The sequence below is a fragment of the Castor canadensis genome, chromosome 11 (assembly GCF_047511655.1).
Source record: "Castor canadensis chromosome 11, mCasCan1.hap1v2, whole genome shotgun sequence".
Lineage (NCBI taxonomy): Eukaryota > Metazoa > Chordata > Mammalia > Rodentia > Castoridae > Castor > Castor canadensis.
Genome location: NC_133396.1, coordinates 103,523,461 through 103,542,601, shown reverse-complemented (window position 1 = coordinate 103,542,601; position 19,141 = coordinate 103,523,461). Strand labels below are relative to the sequence as shown.

The following is a 19,141-nucleotide window of genomic DNA, read 5'->3' as shown; positions in this document are numbered from 1 at the left end:
AGAGGTCACATACAAGAAGGGAAAGAAGGGTAAAAGAATGAAGTTAAGAAGGTGAATATGGTTGATGTACTCTCTACACAGAATGAACCTGCGAAACCACCATAAAAAAGGGACTAAGGTAGAAAGAAAAAAAATAGAGATGAACCAGTTTAGGCTACAATGCATATATACATGGAAGTGCCACAAGGAAACTCCCCATGTAGCTATCTTAGACAAGCAAAAATGACATTATTTTTCTTTTACAAAATCAGAGAATAGGAGGGCAGAACAGGTCTTACCTAGGGGGGCTGATACCAGTGAGAGGGGGGAAGAGGTGGGTAAATAGTGTAGGAGAGTGAATATAGTGCAAATACTGTAAATACAGGCATGTAAATGAAAAAATGATACCTGTTGAAACTATTCCAGGATTGGGGGAGAGGAAGATAAAGAAGAAACATGGAGGGAGTAAATTCAAGTGTAATATATTTGATATATCATAAGAACTTTTGTAAATGGCACAGTGTACTCCCACCCAGCACAACAATAGATAAATAAATAAATAAATGTGCTTTTTAGAATGTTTTTTAAAAAGTAGGTAAAAGTGAGGCCTTGTCTCTCTCTGGTTTATTCTTCTTCACTCTTTGCACATTAATAGCATAAAAGAAGACAGCAGGAATAATTTTCTTTCTCAGTGTTGGGTATGGAATATTTCAATAAATATTTAATGAATAAAAGAAGATATTGGGGAGGGAAAATGATGGAGACAAAGTAATGACCTCAGGTGGCTTGCGCATTCTGGCTCTGACCAGTGATAAGCTTTGAGCTCTTTCATTAGGTTTTATGGACTCCTTTAGTGAAGCTCTGTCTTTGGTGCTGATCTTCTCTGATTCCTCCAAGTTTATGACTTCTTCACAGAAGAGTAGATAACTTGTGAGTCCTGGGAGGGACACACAGGACTAAGTGAGCAAGAGAAGGAACATGGAGCAGGAAGGAAAGATAGATCTTCCAAGAAGTCTAGCTTACCATGTTCTCTGAAAATGTCCTTCTGGCATTTGCTGTGGAGTTAAAAAAAAAAGGTACTGAGTTCTTAAGTTCCTACTTAGACCTCACTCCCATACTTCAAGCCCCAGGGCATAGACCTGCTGTGCTTAATGTTTGAAGTTCCAATTTTTCCAGTTCTGTAAAATCTGTCCTTTAATTTTGCTTAGTCTGCAGTTCCACTAAGACATCATTCATCCCCTAGTGCCCCCCCCACACACTTATTAACAAAGGTCTTCCTCTCTAATGCAATTTCCTAGAGGATATTGTCCTTTGGTTTCTGACCACTGCAATATTCTGTCAGGGTTCACGTTCCTGCCATTCTTCTATGTTTTGTAGATAACCAACCATGGGTGGGTCATCTTACCTTATAGAAAAAAGTTAGAGGAATAGATAAGAAAGGACAGATCTTGAGTCACAGAGCAGTTTGAGTTTAGCTGTAGGGTCCCTCAGTTATGTCTGCTCCTTTCATTCTTCTTTCTGGGCATGCATAGTGGGACTGAATTTTCTTTCCTCCACTAACTGAGAGCAACACCTAGAAGACCTGGAAGAACAGCATCCAGCAGACTACTGCTCCTTTTTTATTCTGCTAGGCTGGTCATAGTCAGAGAAGAAGAATTGATGCACAGTCAGATGTCTATAGCAAGCTCCACTGGCACAACTCTAAGCAAGATTAAAAGAGGACCTAGATTCATGGGCTCAGGGGAGTAAGGTTAGATGACCACTGACCAGGAAATTGGCTGAGTTATCAACAGTCACTGGTTCTATCAGAGGTAGCTGGGAGCACAGAGCAAAGGGCAGACTTCAGGGTTGCAGTTTTCAGCACACTGAGCAGCAGTTTGAAAGACAGCTTTGCACTGTTGCAGAAGTATTATCTCAGTTCTTGCAAAGCTACATGTCAAAATGACAATTCTCTGATCAGAATGACTCATTCAGTGACTTCTCTCATCCCTTGCTATGATTGCAGTTCCTCTGAAAGCAGCACAAGGAAGCAGTTTCAACTGACTTGAGATATTAGACTTTAAATACTTTAAGTCTGGCCTGATTTTCTCCCTTTGCCTTGTATCCCAGATGCTCCCTGAATGTCTAGTTCTATCCCAATGAAGACTCACTGGATATCTGCCTACTTCTTTAGCTCAGCTTTTCCACGAAAGCCTGTCTCCAGTTGTCTTTTGGTCCTTCTTTAATCATAACAAGGGCAAGTGATATATTGAAATCTCTGTTGCATACAACTCACCACTTTCTTGAGAAGATGCATCTGAGAGGAACCACTTTTTAGTTTCTTACCTGAGCTTTCTGGATGTTGGCTGGTCCAGACCTGGGAGTAAATCACATCCACACCTACAGGGTCCACTGCAAGAAGACAAGAATTTCCAATGTATATGGCTACATTCAAATTTCATGCACATCTTCCCAGTCCTCTGCTTCATGACAACATCCTCCCTTCCAGCCCTAATATGGTTTCAAGGAAAGCATTTGCTTATTGGAATGACTGAACCTTCTGAGGTTGGGGTGGCTAGACTACCTCAGGGTCTTTCTCCAGCTTCCTCTCTTGCATGTCTCAGTCCCAGAGACTGTCCCAGTAGGGAGACTCACCATTGACATACACTGGCTGAAGCTCCTCTATGGCTGGGATTGGGCTGGAGTGGGTAGATTCTTGAGGGTTTGGGACATCAGCACCTCTGTGAAACAGTGAACTTATTACATGGTAGTCTCTAGGGTAGTAGTGAGAACAGACAGGAAAGAGGTTGGGGAGAGAGTGAGTAAAAGCCACTTAAGTGATTCATGGCACTTTGCATAGACTGTCTACTTTGACTTGGCAAAAATTTTCTATTCCTTAACTTTGGCTTTTTCAAAAGTTATAAATAAGATAATAATTTGAGTTTGAGTAATAGATATTCAAAACTGTGAATGAGGGAGACCACTGAAGTTGAAATTTTGGCTGGGAATAGCTCTCACCTGGGTCCATTAGTGACAGAACTTGCTCCTGAAAAATAGGTAAAGGAACAGTCATTTCAGTGTAGCAAGATTTATCTCTTAAAGCCCATTACTATTCATATTGCGAATAAAGATATATTTATTGCTAGAAATTATCTAAAATCACTAAGAAGACTACCAAAAATTCAGTTCAAAATAATGAAATGTCATGAGCATAAAGCTCACTGAATAGAGATACACAAATCAAAACTACAAAGCACTAAAGTTTTTAAGTTAACAAGAAGTGCAAAAATAAAAAAACTTACAACATGCTGTGTGACTAGTATATCATGAATTAAGAACTTTCATATCCTTATAGGTGTATAATTTGAACCAAGCACTATGAATAGCACTTGACAGTATATATAAAACTATGAAGGTGCTGAAAAAATTCAGAAATGAACTAGACTTGAAAATACTGGGTAAAATATTTAGTACATGGAAAAAAGTTAACTGATGAGTTTTCAAATTTCCTTTCATTTAATGGTGGTAGACAAGTCTAAGGAAGTCTTTTTGTAAGAGCTTAAAAGTTCACATTGAGATTCTGATGTGCGCTGATGCTTTTTCTGTACCTGACATATTAAATCAGTAATATTTTACTGAAATAGGTGAAATGAGGGACGAAGAGTAAAGCCAGGAAGTGCAGCAAGGCCAATTTGAGGGTTTTGCAGGGTTTAGTCAGGTAGAATTGAATGCTGGTGTATGCTCTGCCCTCTGCTGGTTGTGTGAGCATGACAAACTTACCCAAGATTCTTAAGTGTGGATAATAATACACACTTAAAATTGTTCTTGATTATTACAGATAATCACACTTTATTTTTTTTATCTAATAATTGGTCATTGGTAATTTTTTGACAGATAGAGTACTAACAGAGATCACTATGAGAAATCATTTAGAGGAATTCTCTAAATTATTCATCTTAAAAATACATTACAGTGATACATAGTCATAATGAAATGACAAAAACACAGATGCTTTATGTTACATCTTTAGGAATGATTGATAAAGAAATTGGAACCAGTCCTTCTACGTATGACAACTAGGAGTGCTAAGGAAAATATGTTTTCAGAGGCATTGAGTCCAGTATAGTAGCCAAGTGGTTATATGACTGTCTTGTAATTATTTGGTAATAAGATAGTGAAAAAACACTGAGGCAAGGTTTGAGGACAGAGGCTCAGGACAATAAATCTGGCTCCTGGAATCAATTGTTCCATGGGACATTTGCCAGTTCCTGAGAGGGCAGCCTGAAGTCTTGTGGTTTTCCTGGTCTTGTGGGACTAGGAATATGGATTGAGATTAACAATGGTGTATGTAGAAAATTTTTTAATGTGGCTGCAGATTCTTTGACATGTTTGCCCTTTAGAGGTAGATTCCATGATCCTCCCCTTATTCTGGGCCAAGCTTATGGAGGCACTAGTACAAGATAAAATGATGGTAGAAGTGATGCTGCAGCATAATTTTGAAATTAGTTGGTAAGAGATATTGAAGATTCGCTATCACACTTGCTTCTAAAGCCTGAGCCAACATGTAAAAAGTCTGTCTACTTTGAATTATCATGCTGTGAAAAGAAATAAAAGGCCACACTGAGAGGCCACGCACAGATGTGTGCTTTAGTTAACAATGTTGGCTAGGATTCCAACTTACAGCCAGCATCAGCCACCAGACATGTGGGTAATATTGGCTCCATAGAACACATATAGTGCATCCAAGAATTCAAAGAGGAGGCACTGCTCTTATTGAGAGTAGGGTGACAAATAAGAGATAAATAAATGAAAGCAAAAAATTTAGTTAAATTGTTTTAGATCCTTTAAATTTAGATCCTTATTATATCATACTTCACTGTGTATAAACTAATTATGCTTACTGAAAATTATTGAATTATAGTCAATATTTAGACTTTTAATTTAAAAGTTAAGCATGAAGAAATATGTTAATATTTTATTCACAAGTGAGAACATGGGATACTAATTGTTAAATTAGTAGCATGGCAGCATCACCCACCTTGTGGAAACTTACAGAGCTGGAAGCATAAGAAGTTATTGCATTTTGGAAGATTTGGTTTTTTTATTTTTTTCTTCTGTAAAAATAATCTATACAGTAATGGAAAAGGTCATAGCATTAAAGGGAAAACAAAAGAAATAGTAGATACCAACCTGATATTTTGTGGGACCAACAATAAAACAGCCAAGCAACACCAAAGAAACCAAGGATACCAAACAGTCCCCCGAGAATTCTGACTGTGACAAAGTCTCTTCTGTGACCATCAGAATCTGGGAGAAGAAACCAGTGCTTAAGTCACAGAATCTCTGTCAGTACTATGAAGGAATGGTAAATATAAATTCTTTTAAGAGATATTTAAATGTGGTCTGTACATTTCAAGATATAGGGAAGAAAAGAAGCAGCCAGACAATGAGAACTCCTTCTCTCCCCACACACAGCAGACATCACCCAGGACACCTCCTGTCTGCTAAAACCTCAAGTTTGTACCAATAAAGATAGGTGGGACAGAGCCACTGATCATAACACTTCATATCTAGGGACCACCAACTCACCTGAGATGGAGAATGACACTGCCTCACTGCGCTGGACCCACAGGCCATTGTTGGCCTCACAGGAGTAGTTTCCAGAATGTTTTGCAGTCAGGGAGAAGTTGAAGGACACTCCTCCTCCAGATGGAGCTGAGCTATTCCCCATGATGACATCCTCATGATAAAACTGGTACAGGATGGGGGGAGAGCCTCTCAGGGCCTCACAGTGAAGCTCCACCACATCCCCCACCACAGCCTGGGCCCTGGGGATCCTGAAGGTGAGGACAGGGCAGGACACTGGAACTGACAGACACAGAGGAGCTATCAGAGAAAATTTATGATACTGTCTTAGACTCCTACACTAGAGTCACACCAAAAATGACTGTTGCTCAGCAGCTTTACCAATAATGAAACAGTTGATTGACACACTATTTTGTATGTTATTTGTATTATATATGGTGAAAAATATGCTAAAACCATAAGAGATCACAGTTTTACTGAAATACACAATTTGCTGAAGAAAACTACCCATAAACAGATGAGGCATCACAGGACATTTTAAGTGCATACTTGGAACAACTGAGCCCTGAGCCCACAATAGCAACAGGAGATGGTTATGAAGTTATCACAGGGGAATGGTATTGCTGCAGTTGGTTATAGGCAGTTTTGATTTAATATTGCATCTTTATGTTGTTTACATTTCTCTCCACTGTGAATGGTGCCATGTACAGTCTGTGTCTGTGTTTTGATAAATTTTAACTTTTTATAATAGATTTGTGCTTATTTTGCAGAATTAAATGATAAAAATAGGCTATTACTTAAATATTTTAAGGATCCATGGCATACTTAACTTTTTCTTAATTTTTTCAATATTTCTAGGCATATGGTTCATCTGTGAGTTTTTTAAAGTTGTTGTAAATGTCAAAAAAAATTTCTCAAACAAACAGGACAAAACTCAAATCCATGTATTTGTGGACATGTATGTTTCAAGGGTCAACCATATTTGGAAATTTGGAGGAGTACTGATTCTGCGGTACTGTCTAGAGACATGGTCATTTGTTGTTCTCATCTAATTTTGTCTTACACCAATCCAACCCTCTTTGAAGCTCCTTCCACATAAAGAAAGATGTCAGCAGTTTAGCTTGAATGAGTAACCCATCTTCAAATTGCTTTTGGTTTTCCATAGCATGGATCCCTAGGAACTCTTGGGACTTATTTGTATCTCCTAGGTACCCATGAAATAGTTTTAGAATTTCTGGCTGAGATGAATTGAGATATTAACTCACTTTTCACAAAGATATTCACCACCTTGCTCTGGATGGATTCATGGCCATTGTCAGCTCTACAGTAATATTCACCAGCATCACTCTCCTTCATGGCCTGGATCTCCAGCTCTGTTGACAGGAAACCTTGGGTCTTCTTATTTCCCAGACTGTTTTCTGTGGCTTTTCTGTGCCAGGAGAATGTGATGTTTCCTGTGCCCTTAGCCACTGAGCAGAGCAGCACAAGCTTCTGTCCTTCAATTACCCATCCCCCAGGGGCCTGGGTCTCTAAGCTCACATCAGAGACTGGGATTCCTGGATAGATATAAGATAACAGGTGAGAACCCTGAGCTGGACATTCTGAAACAGACACTAGACTGATTCTAATGCAATGAGTAGGAATATGGGGATTGTGTGTGTAGTACATCATAACTATTCCTTCAGAGATAGGGAACCCACGACAATTATCTTTTAAGAATGTGGATACACTAGAAATTAATAATGAAAGACAGGACTGTAAAATTGGTACAATGTGTATAGGGGGGATACTCGTGGAAGGAGGGAGGATGAGCAAAGGAGATTAAGTGAGAGAATACTATTGATAGATTTCATTTACCTATATGAAATAGAACAATGAAACCTCTTGCAGTTGCTTGAAGTGGGACAAGGATGGAGTCCAGGGGGAGAGAAGGTGGGGGCAACCTAACCAATGTATTATATAAGCCTATTTGGAATTGTTACAATGAATCCCCCCTGTATAATGAATATATCCTAGTAAAATTTAAAAAAAAAAAAAAGAACCTGGATACAGATATTTGTATGGCCTAAGGTTGATCCTGGCTAATTTTATGGGCAACAACAGAAGAATTTGTGATGGATCATCAATTTCATAAGATAGGAAATGTTTAATTATTTTTGGATGAGTCGCTGTAAAGTCAGATGTCTTTTGCACAGAATGAATAGGGACAATGATAGCATTGGTCCTATCTCGGAAAAGACATTTTTCCTAATAGCATTTTCAATAACAATTCTTCTGTTATTCCTAACTTCAAAGCGCCCATCCAACTACTCCAGTTTATCCTGATCTCACCTTTGTCTGCTGCTCCATTTAGCCCCATACGTTGTAGTACCACATTGCCCTGGCATAAGTCAATTTGTTGTGATTCCAGCATGTGAAGCATTTGGGCAGCCACCGGAAAGCAGGTGCCTTGCCTCTTAAAGTACCTAGTCCACTGCTGAACACTGAGGCATAGTCAGTGATGAATACTTAAACAATGAATATCTCTTAAATAATTAAGAAAAGTATAAGGAGCTTAGTCCACTTCTGATTCTTATGAAGAAAGATGTGAAGAACAATTTGGAATTTCTAGCTGAGTTGACAAAGACACAAGAAGACTAGAAGTTCAAGGTGAAGTTCCAGCACTCCTGTCTTTCCCCACCCCATCCCTAAAGTCAACCCCACTGATACTTACTCTGCACATGAATCTGGTGTTGGAGACTCTGTTTTCTGGCCCTGTTACTCACTGCGATTACTTTGCACCAGTAGGAGCCTGAGTGTTCCCTCCACATGACAGGAATCTGGAGCTCTGGGGAGCTGCTGCAGCCTGATCCTAGAGCCTGACCATCTCTGAAGAAGCAGAACTGGAGCTGGACATTTGACCTCTGTGGAGGGAGCTGGGTCTCACAGGTCAAGGTCACTGGGTCTCCCTCAATGGGTTGAAAGGTGCTGGCTGTCAGCATAAGATATGGAAACAGCTCTGGAGAGAAAGATCACAACAGCCACCAGAACATGAAAACCCATGAGGTTCAGGGTGCTTGCTGAAAAGCACTTGGTGAGAAGCAACTCCAGCAAACAACAGTCAGGACCAGGCACATGTCTTCCAGCACATTTCCCTAGCATGATCAAATCACAAGCATTCCAGTCCACATTTGGTCTCTGGGTAGCTTTCTCCTATAAGGTACCTACCCTGCTCTGCTTCCTGCCCAGCCCAGCTCTCACAGGAGGAAAATTTTACCTTGGACTTTGATGTTTATTATTGCTGAAGTTTTTTTCCTTTGCAGGATGTTTTTAAAAGTAGCAGTACAGTAATATTCACCACTGTCACTCAAAACTACATTTTGTATAGGGAAGCTTGAGGCTTGTCTTGAATAAAATAACAATCTTTTATCCTTATAGTAAGTCATCAACTTGATTTTTGAGGTTTGTTCTTCCTGGCATTTCAGAAATATGCTGTCTCCTTCAAAGACAGAAGAAGGTGCCAGGAGGGTCAGTCCATCTGCAAAAGATGAAGAGAAATTGGATTTACTATTTCTGAAGAAAGCCCAGATGTCTCACTCTGCTCTTGGGCAGTGAGTGGTCAGGCATATAGCCTCTACATCTTTAGACAGAATGGAGGTGGCAACCCATGCCTTAATTGCTCAGGGCTGCATCCCATTTCTCCTGAGGGGGTATCTTAGCCCAGACTGCTATCAGAAAATGTCATAGGCAGAGTGGCTCATTAACAATGGAAATTTATTTCTCACAGATCTGAAAGTTGGAAGCCCAAGTTCAGGGTGCCAATGTCATTTGCCTCTGGTGAGGGCCTTTTCCAGGCTGTAGACTGCTGACTTCCCGTTATGTCCTCATACGTCAAGAAAATAGATATCTAGCTCTCTGGTCCCATCTTACAAGGGCATTCATGCATTCACAAGGGCTCCAACCTCATGATCTAATTACTTCCCAAAGTCCTTCCTTCCCCAAACCATCATATATAAATTGCATATAATTTTGGTGGTGGGTTGGAACGACACAAACGTTCAGTCCATTTCAGGAAATGTCAAGGTAAGCCAAACTTTTCATATGGATGAGGGAGTGTTCTGAAAAAGCTCTACATCCTAAGCAGTCTCTATTGGTAATATCATATGGAGGACCATCGTCCTAAGTGGGCAGTCTAATTCCCACCCTTCCATGTCTCCCTTTGGCTCTAGAGACACTACACTATTATAAATTCAGGTCCTCTCCCTTCTTCTTGTCTCACCGGATGGACCACCAAGTGACCTGGATTCCTGGGTCACTCCTTATTCCAATTACTGGAATAAGGTCTGGTACCTTTAATTCTCAGAAGTTTTCATTTGAAGGCCAGACACTGTGGCTCATGCTTATAATTCCAACTACTTGGGAGGCAGAGTTTGGGAGGCTTGAGGTTTCAGGCCAATCTGAGCAAAAAGTTAGCTGGACCTCCATCACAACAGACAAGCCAGGCATAGATGAAATCCTAGCTATGTGGAAGGCATAGGTAAAAGGACTGAAATTCAAGGCTGGCCCCAGACAAAAAGCTCAAGACTCTGTATGAAAAATAACTAAAGCAAAAAGGGCTGAAGATGTGGATCAAGTGGTAGAATGACTCCCTAACAAATGCGAGGTCCTGAGTTTAAACCTCGGGATCATCAATAAAGTTTCTATTTGAATATTTTTAGAATATTTTTTCTGTTCCTTCAATGCATAACCCAAGGTTCAGTTCCTAAGGTTTAATTGCATTGAAAAAAACAAAAGTCAACTGTGCTCTCCAGGGCCCTCTCCTTAGATGAGTCCGAGGTTCTCTAATTTCTATCCTGGCACTTCATTGGCTTATGGTACCAGAACCTGTTCTGTTTGTGACATTGCCATTATATTTTAGGATTACAGTTAAGGACTTTGACTCAAGGTAAAGAACTAAACTATATCTCAAGTAAACAAATTTCCCAGTCCTGTTCAGTTGTCTCATGACTGCCAGGATATGGGTGTGTAGTGGAAGGAAGCAGAAGCCAATCTTGTAAGAAATGTGATGGTTCATAAAATACCAATGAAGAATCAGAGCCAAAATACCACAAGAAGTAGGGACTTCAGTAAACCTATAAATCATGACATTGGAGCCTCATTAATGGGATGATAATTTTAGGAAACTATATGGTTTGTTACTGACTATTCCAGGAAAGCCAGAATCCCTGTTAGATGCTAGGAGACAATCTTCTTTCAAACATTGAAATGGTAGGGACAGAAAAGTTGGGCTTAAATGTACACATTTATGGGGTATTGTGCAATATTTCAATACATGTTTATATTATGCAGTGTTTGTATCAGAGTAATCATTTTTTGAGACAGGTTCTCACTGTGTAGCTCAGGCTACACTCCAACTCATGATCTTCCTGCCTCAGTCTCCCAAGTGCTGGGATTATAGACATGAGCCACCAAGCTTGGCTGTGCATCATTTCTTTTAGACTACAAGTACATTCTTCATGTAGAAACTGGAAACATTACTAGGGAGAACGCTATTGAGGATAGGAAGGAAACATCTGGGTCCTGGTTAGAGATATTTCTGTTAAGTATCACAAAGCAGTCTCACAGGCTCTGGGAACTGCTAAGCAATACCTTGGGTCAGTAAGCTCATGATCTCAAACTCCTTCAGAGGCAGAACATCCCCAGGAGAAAGGCATGGAGTGGAGAGTAGCAGGAACTAGATAGTGCTGAATCTGCAACCAGCAATTAGTAGCTGCAGGGTGAGATGACTTTAGGGGAATCCACTGGGAGAAAGGGACATGGAGCTTGGAGATTCGGAAGAAAATTTGCGGTGAGGGTGATTCATTGCCAAGGATTACTGATTAATTTGGGTTCTCAAAATGTTTAACTTAATTGTTAAGAGCAAGGTCACATTGTTTTGAGTCCAACTCTGCTACTTATTAGCTGAATGATCTTAAACAAAGCACTTTACCTTTCTGTACCTCAGTTTGCTCATCTGAGAAATGGAACAATGAATAACATTTGCTTTTCTAGGGCTTTTAAAGAATTTTATGAGATAAATATAGAACCATGCTTGCATATATGTACCACTCAGTTAACTATGAACGTTCGCAACCTTGATGTTGTGAATGTCTTTGTTACTGAAGCAATGATGTCTGAGGGAGAACAAGAGGTCATCGTGACTGCACTTCAAGAGCAACAAAAGAATGGGCTTTGAGTCTGTGAGATGGGGTGGAGGTAGGGAGCCTGAAGGGATGAAGGTGACTTGAAGTCAAAGCCACTGAGCATAACATCCTGGGGAGCTGACTTAAGTAGAGCAAATAAACAGGACCAAAAAGACTTAACAGAGGGCAAGATATACAGAACTGAAGAATTTTTTGCAAGAATTTGAGGGAATATTTTCACTAGCACTATAGTGTGAACAAAATGCAAACAATATCTCTCAGAGGTTTGCATGGCAGGGGTAGGTGGTGAGTACAGGGTATGGGTGGAGCTATAAGGAAGAAATGAGAGAGAAGGGCTACACTGAGGTCATGAATGGAGAGAAAAAAAGACATTTTCAGCTGCTGTACTAAATGGCATTTTCATACCTGGCAGAGAAGTGTAATTCTTGACAGGTCAGAGATTTCACTAGAGACAAGACTGGATTTCAGAGGCCAGGTGATGGCCCAGCCCACAAAGCAGGGGTACAATGAAATCATGGTTTAAATCTGGTCTTTTAGGCTCTGTAACTCCTGCTCTTTTCACTACATCATATTAAACCAAGGTCTTTTTTATCCCTCTTTGTTAAGGGAGAGCTCTCAAAATTATAAGGAACATCCAGCTTTCTGAGAAGAGGGAAAGGAAAGATGGTAATGTGGCTGTTGTAGTGCTCTCTGAATGCTGTGCATGACTGACTGGGGGAGCCTGACTCCCATCACGCTGAATAAAAGCATGATTTCCACTTCTGGTCGAAAATCAGCTAAGTGCTAACTGAGGCTTCCCCTAATTTCCACCGAAATAGGAAGTGAAGTGATGGGTATCATAATGCAGGGGTCAGGGAATTTACTTGGTACAGAATTAACACAAACAGATGAGACTTGCTCCTAAATTCATCTCAGGCCTTGACTTCTAAGGTATCTTTGGACGTTTCTGTTCCATTCAAGGTGAGACAAGATCTACTTACTCCAGCATAGTTCCTCAGAGTCCAAAGAGGCCCTTCCACTTCCACTTCCACTAGATGGCTAGCATTGGATAGGTAAGGGAACAAATCTCACTTTTTTTTTAGATTTAGTCTTGGCTCATGTGGAAATTCTGAATGTAGAATAAAATATTTTTCTCATCTACTTCCTTTACTGAGCACAGCTTTAAGTCAAAAAGAGTGAGATAAGCTGGGTACTGGTAACTTATGTCTATAATATTAACTATTGGGAGGATGAGATTAGGAGGATCTCTGTTAGAGGCCAGCCTGGGAAAATAATTTCTGAGACCACCATCTTCAAAATTACTGGAGCAAAATGGACTGGAGGTCTGGCTCAAGTAGTAGAGTCCCTGCTTTGCAAGTGTGAAGTCCTGAGTTCAAACTCCAGTTTCACCAAAAAAAAAAAGAATGAATGAATGAAATGAAATTAGTTTTAGTCACACAACTTTAGGAGAGTAACACATGCATTTTAAAAATTCAGAAGTAATGAATCTAGGCAAACTATAACCTGTGGACTGGCTGGTGTCCTGTTTTGGTCAATAAAGTGCCATTGGAAGACAGGTGAGTCCCTTCACTTACATATGGTTCATAGTGGCTTTCCTTCTAGGAAGACAGAGCTGACCAGTTAACTTGGAGACATAAAAAAAGACCTGAAAATTATTCATTCTCTGGTCTTACTGAATTTTTCTGACTTCTGACCTAGAGCTAAAGAAGCAACCATGGCATGTGCTGACTCTGACCATGCAGAAATGTTTAGCCCTGAACTTTCCTCTGTGAATAACTGTTTTTAGAGCTGCGAGGATGCTGGGCCTTTACTCAGAGGGTGTTAAGGAGTTACAGTCCTGTGGGCAGGAAAGCACTTCTCTCCAAACCAATCTTCCATCCGGTCTGCAGGTCCCCTTTTAGATGTTACTTCCTGCACCTGGGCTCTTAACGAGAAGGCTAGGTGATGCCCATCACCCAGGCAAGCAGGAAGTGTCAGAGCAGAGGCTGTGTGACCAACTGCAGGGTATGTTGGCCCAAGGGAGCAATAACTACCGAACATCTCCACAGTCTTCCTATTGGACCCTATAGTGGCCAGTGAGTGACACGCCAGGTACTGAAAACAACAAAGACAAAGAAGACTCACCCGTCTGTTCACTGAATGAAGCTGTGAGGGGAGCAAAAGTCAGAGGTTAGAACAGAGCATTTGTTTTCATAATTTAGAAATTTAGATTACTCTGATAAGTGGCTCAAAAAGTTCTTCCCGTCTTTCTTTTTCTATCCTTGTACTCTCTTAAAACTAAAATTTCAATCACCCTCAAATATACAATTAACCTTTATTAGTTGTATCAGTACAAGTCAATTTTTAAAACTATAACTTGACCAAAGGGATTGCCAGGAACAAGTATCATGGATGTTGAATATTTAGTAATTCTGCCCAATATTTTGTTTTCCTTCTCCTCACCTTAGAACCCTTCCTCACTTCCAAGTGGTAGACATGCTGCAACATGGCAACACAGTCATAAGAATCAAAGAATTCATCAGGAAACACATGAGAGTTGAACTCACTCTAAATTAACTCCTTACCTTGGGTCATATTTTTTGTTAGAACCCCTTTCCTCCAATAATAAAATATTTACTTAGTGCCTAATAAACTAGAGAAAAGAATCTTGTTTCCTAGCAGCAGCCCTTGTCTTCCTCAAAGTGTGTGATTTAACAGAGGAACCCTAGCAAAGGGGATCAATGTATTTTCTAAACTCAAATCTTACAGATAATTAGTTTTCATGGAAAAGAGAGGAAATATTAAGTATTGAAATTATGAATATTTTACTTATGAGAATATCATATTATTTAATCAGACCTAAGATATCAAAGCATAAATTCATGATCAACCAATGGTAGTGGCCTGCCTTGACAAGAAAGGATTAAGATACACTGCAATTTCATGTTCTGTGTCCCCAGCTTTGCATCTGCTTCTAAAGCTGAAGCTAGAAATGGACACCTGAGCATTCCCACTGTTCTCTGGGCTCTGATAAAGCCCCAGACCTTTCAGGAGTTGGAGATCTCTTCCTGTGGCCATCTCTGTTCTAACTCAGATTATTGAACTCACCAAAGATGATCAGCAATGACCACAGCAGCATGAGGACTTGATCCAGGTGTTTTAGAAGAAGTATTCTCTCAGCCACCATCTGAGACCTGTGAGCACAGAATGAAAAGAGCCTTTCAGAATATGTTTTTGTATAATTAGAAAAAAAAGGAAGTAGAACAGCCCTGTGATGTTTGACCACTATCTTTTGTCCTGTGGATACTAAGAGAATTAGAGATGATCCTCTCAATGCCAGAGAAAGTTCACATCTTTGCATTAATGAGGATAGCTAACACTTGTGTACAGCTCTTCACGAGCTGAACACAATTCTGAGTGCCTTATAGTTAGTTACTAAATACCCTCAGCAAGCTTTTAAGGTCAGCACTGCTCCCTTTATACAATTTTGAAAAGTGAGGCACTTTATAAAGGCCAGTGTCTTAGTCTATTTGGGCTGCTATTGCAACATATGTTAGACTGAGTAATTTACAAACAACATTGCTCACTTTCAGAAGGCTGGGAAGTCTAAGTTCAAGGACCAGCAGATTTGGTGTCTGCTGACATTGAGCCTGTTTCTCATGGATGGTGACTTCTCGTATCTCACATGGTGGAAGAGGCAAATAAATTCCCTCAAGCCTTTTTTATAGGAGCACTAATCTCATTCATGAGAGTTATACCTTCATGATCTAATTACCACCTAGAGGTCCTACCTCTTAATTCTATTGTATTGGGGATTAATTATCAACATAAGGAATTGAAGGTAAGTTAAACATGATCACTTTCTAGTAATAACAGAGCTGGGATTCAAACCCAGGCAATCTAGCTCCATAGTCCAGCTCTTAAGTACTGAAGTTACTGTGGTACATTACTTCTCTGTATTGTTTAAAGTAACAAGGCCATTGTTTCAAAGGCCGATTTATTAGGTGAGATTTTCCTTGGGCAGTTTTTTATTTTTCTACAATGGGGTTTTGTTTTATTTCATATTATTTATTTATTTTTCTAGTGGTGCTGGGGTTCAAACTCAGGGCCTCACACTTGCTAGGCAGGTGTTCTACCACTTGAACCACTCCACCAGTCCTAGAATGGGATTTTTACTAAGCTTACAAGCACTTGCTCTATACCGTTTAAAACAGTTTTTTTCACGTGAGACCCTGAATTCAAGCCCCAGTACCACCAAAAAACCAAAAAAAATTGTCTCTTTTCCCGTTTATAGTCTATATTGCTTTTTGCCCCATAAGCTGATCTAATGTAGCTGTCCCCTGCAAAGAAAAGCATGCATCAGGGCAGAACCCATTATCACTCTCATTCTGATTACATGCAGTCCCCATAAATGTTATACACAGCATTCCACTTTCTACAACCACATAGTCAACCACAGTCCAAAAATATTAATGGAAGATTCCAGAAATAATTTATAAGTTTTAAATAATGTTTATTACAGCATAAAGTTGTAATTGTTCTATTTTATCATTAGTTTTTGTTAATCTCTTGTGCCTAATTTATAAATTAAAGTTAATTATAGACATGTATATTTGGAAAAAGTCAGTACATATAGAGTTTGATACTATTGGTAGTTTCAGGCATCTACTGAGGTTCTTGAAATGTATCTTCCATGGATAAGAGAAGAGTCCACTGTACAACACCTTCACAGGATTAGTGTCCAGTTAGATGCAAGTTACCTTTTTGGATCTTATGCAGCATGAAACTTTAAATCACAAAATCATAACTTGGCTATTGTGAATAGTGCTGCAATAAACATGGGTGTGCAGTTGCCTCTGAGTAACCTGTGTCACAGTCTTTTGGGTATATCCCCAAGAGGGGTATTGCTGGATCAAATGGTAGATCAATGTTTAGCTTTTTAAGAAGCCTCCAAATTTTTTTCCAGAGTGGTTTTACTAGTTTACATTCCCACCAACAGTGTAAGAGGGTTCCTTTTTCCCCTGCATCCTTGCCAACACCTGTTGGTGGTGATGTTGCTAATGATGGCTATTCTAACAGGGGTGAGGTGGAATCTTAGCGTGGTTTTAATTTGCATTTCCTTTATTGCTAGATATAGTGCAATAGCCAAGTTAGGGAAACAGCCAAGATGCCCCACTACTGATGAATGGCTCAAGAAAATGTGGTATCTATACACAATGGAATTTTATGCAGCCATGAAGAAGAACAAAATGTTATCATTCCCTGGTAAATGGATGGAATTGGAGAACATCATTCTGAGTGAGGTTAGCCTGGCCCAAAAGACAAAAAATCGTATGTTCTCCCTCATATGCGGACATTAGATCAAGGGCAAACACAACAAGGGGATTGGACTTTGAGCACATGATAAAAGCAAGAGCACACAAGGGAGGGGTGAGGGTAGGTAAGACACCTAAAAAACTAGCTAGCATTTGTTGCCCTTAATGCAGAGAAACTAAAGCAGATACCTTAAAAGCAACTGAGGCCAATAGGAGAAGGGGACCAGGAACTAGAGAAAAGGTGAGATCAAAAATAATTAACCTAGAAGGTAACACACATGCACAGGAAATTTATGTGTGTCAACTCCCGGTATAGCTATCCTTATCTCAACCAACAAAAACCCTTGTTCCTTCCTATTATTGCTTATACTCTCTCTTCAACAAAATTAGAGATAAGGGCAAAATAGTTTCTGCTGGGTATCGAGGGGGTTGGGGGGAGAGGAAGGGGGCGGAGTGGGTGGTAAGGGAGGGGGTGGGGGCAGGGAGGAGAAATGACCCAAGCATTGTATGCACATATGAATAATAAAACAATAAAAATTTTTAAAAAATCACAAAATCATAGGTGGAGACTGACCGATAGTGAAGTTTTCACAGGCTAAATTGCATATGTTCAGATAAATATTTGACATTTTATTACTCACTATATGTAGTTTAACTGGGGGAATGTGGATGCTTCTTTATGATGCACATCATAGACTTTCTTATAATTATATAAAAAGAAAATACTAAAAATACTCAATGAGGGAAGATTACAAATAAATGATGTGTCAAAATTATGTGGAATGACAAGTAGATATTAAAAATGATTCTGTAGAATAATAATAGTAAAATAAGATGCTTATGATATACAGTTAAAAGAAAAGTAGCTACAGAATGCAATTTATCTGCTGAACATCACCCACCCTGCCTGGAAAAAGGTGTCTGGGACAGTAAACACCAAAATGTTAATGTAATTATAGCTGAATAATGGAATTAAATGTGATTTTTATTTTTCTCATTTTTCTTATTAGTTATTTCCACTGTTCTTACAATAAATGTATGTAATTTATGTATTTTTGAAGGGTTCATAGAAAATAAGCCCTGTGTTTTATGGCTTCACTCACCTCAAAGTGCACCAAGCAATGCCACTTTAACTTTCTGCATAAGCAAATGGATGACAGACATTTGTAAGAGAGGAAATTGTTTTTTCCCTGGAGCTAAAGCTGTCACTGACCTTTTCATCAAGGCCTGCCTGCCAATGGACTTCTAGGTAGTCTATAATTCCTTTCAATCTCGCCATCCAAGAGGCACAGGACTCTGATAGATAGAAAGGAGTAGAGAGAGAAGTATTCAGAAGATGGACTGGATTTGATGGTAAGTACATGTTTTTCATAGACATCTGAGAAGATTTGTTCAAACTACTGATGTCCTTGCACTGACTTTGATATGCCATCTATAGAAATGTGGCCTGTTCCCCTGAGAATTAATATTTCCAAGGTATTACCAAATAGTATGAGGTTTAATTCAGGGTTAATTTTAAAATAAGTGTTGGGTAGAAAAGAGAAATAGTTTTAGACACTAAACACTATTATACTATTGTAGTGTGGTGGATAGGACACAAGAATGGCAACAGGTTTTTCAAGATTTTCATTCTGCATGTAGCTACTGCTATGTATTTGACAGATAGTACACATTTACAGGAAGATGGACATAACTTGGAAGTATACCTAAACTTGCATGCAAACGAGGGACCACAACCCCAACTAAGAGGCTTAGAATTTCCTTGTGGGGGGTAACTTAATGATTACGGTTGTGGTCAAGGAGTGGGATTGTATGTACTTGAGAGATAATAATGTTCTTTATGCAAAGATACTTAGTTACCAACAGGATGGAGTTACAGAGTTTAGAGGGAAGCAGCATTAGATAGACATGTAAAACTCCTTTAGATCCACCAGACAGACTTTTAACTTGGAGATTCATACTGAAGAATAGTCTGCCAGATTCAGAGGAACAATCTTATCTGCGAATCATGTTCAATCTCTTAAATGAGGTACAAAATATAGTGCCAAGTTGGGGCACACCAGGATTGAAACAGAAACAAATACAGTCTTTATTAAATACAAGTCAAAATAAAATAAATCA

The 19,141-nt window shown here is 39.4% G+C and overlaps 1 protein-coding gene across 4 annotated transcripts in view; it reads right to left on the bottom strand.

The window, feature by feature from the left end:
- Positions 1–654: 654 nt before the first annotated feature.
- Positions 655–19,141, bottom strand: part of Fcrl2 (Fc receptor like 2) — a 41,214-nt gene continuing 22,727 nt past the window's right edge. The window contains exons 2-13 of one of the 4 annotated variants that reach the window (XM_074047765.1): positions 14,814–14,899; positions 13,851–13,871; positions 8,801–9,061; positions 8,258–8,542; positions 6,810–7,100; positions 5,548–5,826; positions 5,149–5,265; positions 2,977–3,004; positions 2,614–2,732; positions 2,305–2,370; positions 1,003–1,034; positions 655–916 (exon numbers count right to left, since the gene is read on the bottom strand). In XM_074047765.1, the coding sequence (XP_073903866.1) occupies positions 878–916; positions 1,003–1,034; positions 2,305–2,370; positions 2,614–2,732; positions 2,977–3,004; positions 5,149–5,265; positions 5,548–5,826; positions 6,810–7,100; positions 8,258–8,542; positions 8,801–9,061; positions 13,851–13,871; positions 14,814–14,892 (1,617 nt within the window). In that variant the 5' untranslated portion in view covers positions 14,893–14,899 and the 3' untranslated portion in view covers positions 655–877. Of the gene's footprint in view, positions 917–1,002; positions 1,035–2,304; positions 2,371–2,613; positions 2,733–2,976; positions 3,005–5,148; positions 5,266–5,547; positions 5,827–6,809; positions 7,101–8,257; positions 8,543–8,800; positions 9,062–13,850; positions 13,872–14,813; positions 15,113–19,141 lie in introns of those variants that run through there. The other 3 variants (XM_074047764.1, XM_074047763.1, XM_020183022.2) reach the window with 3 other exon arrangements.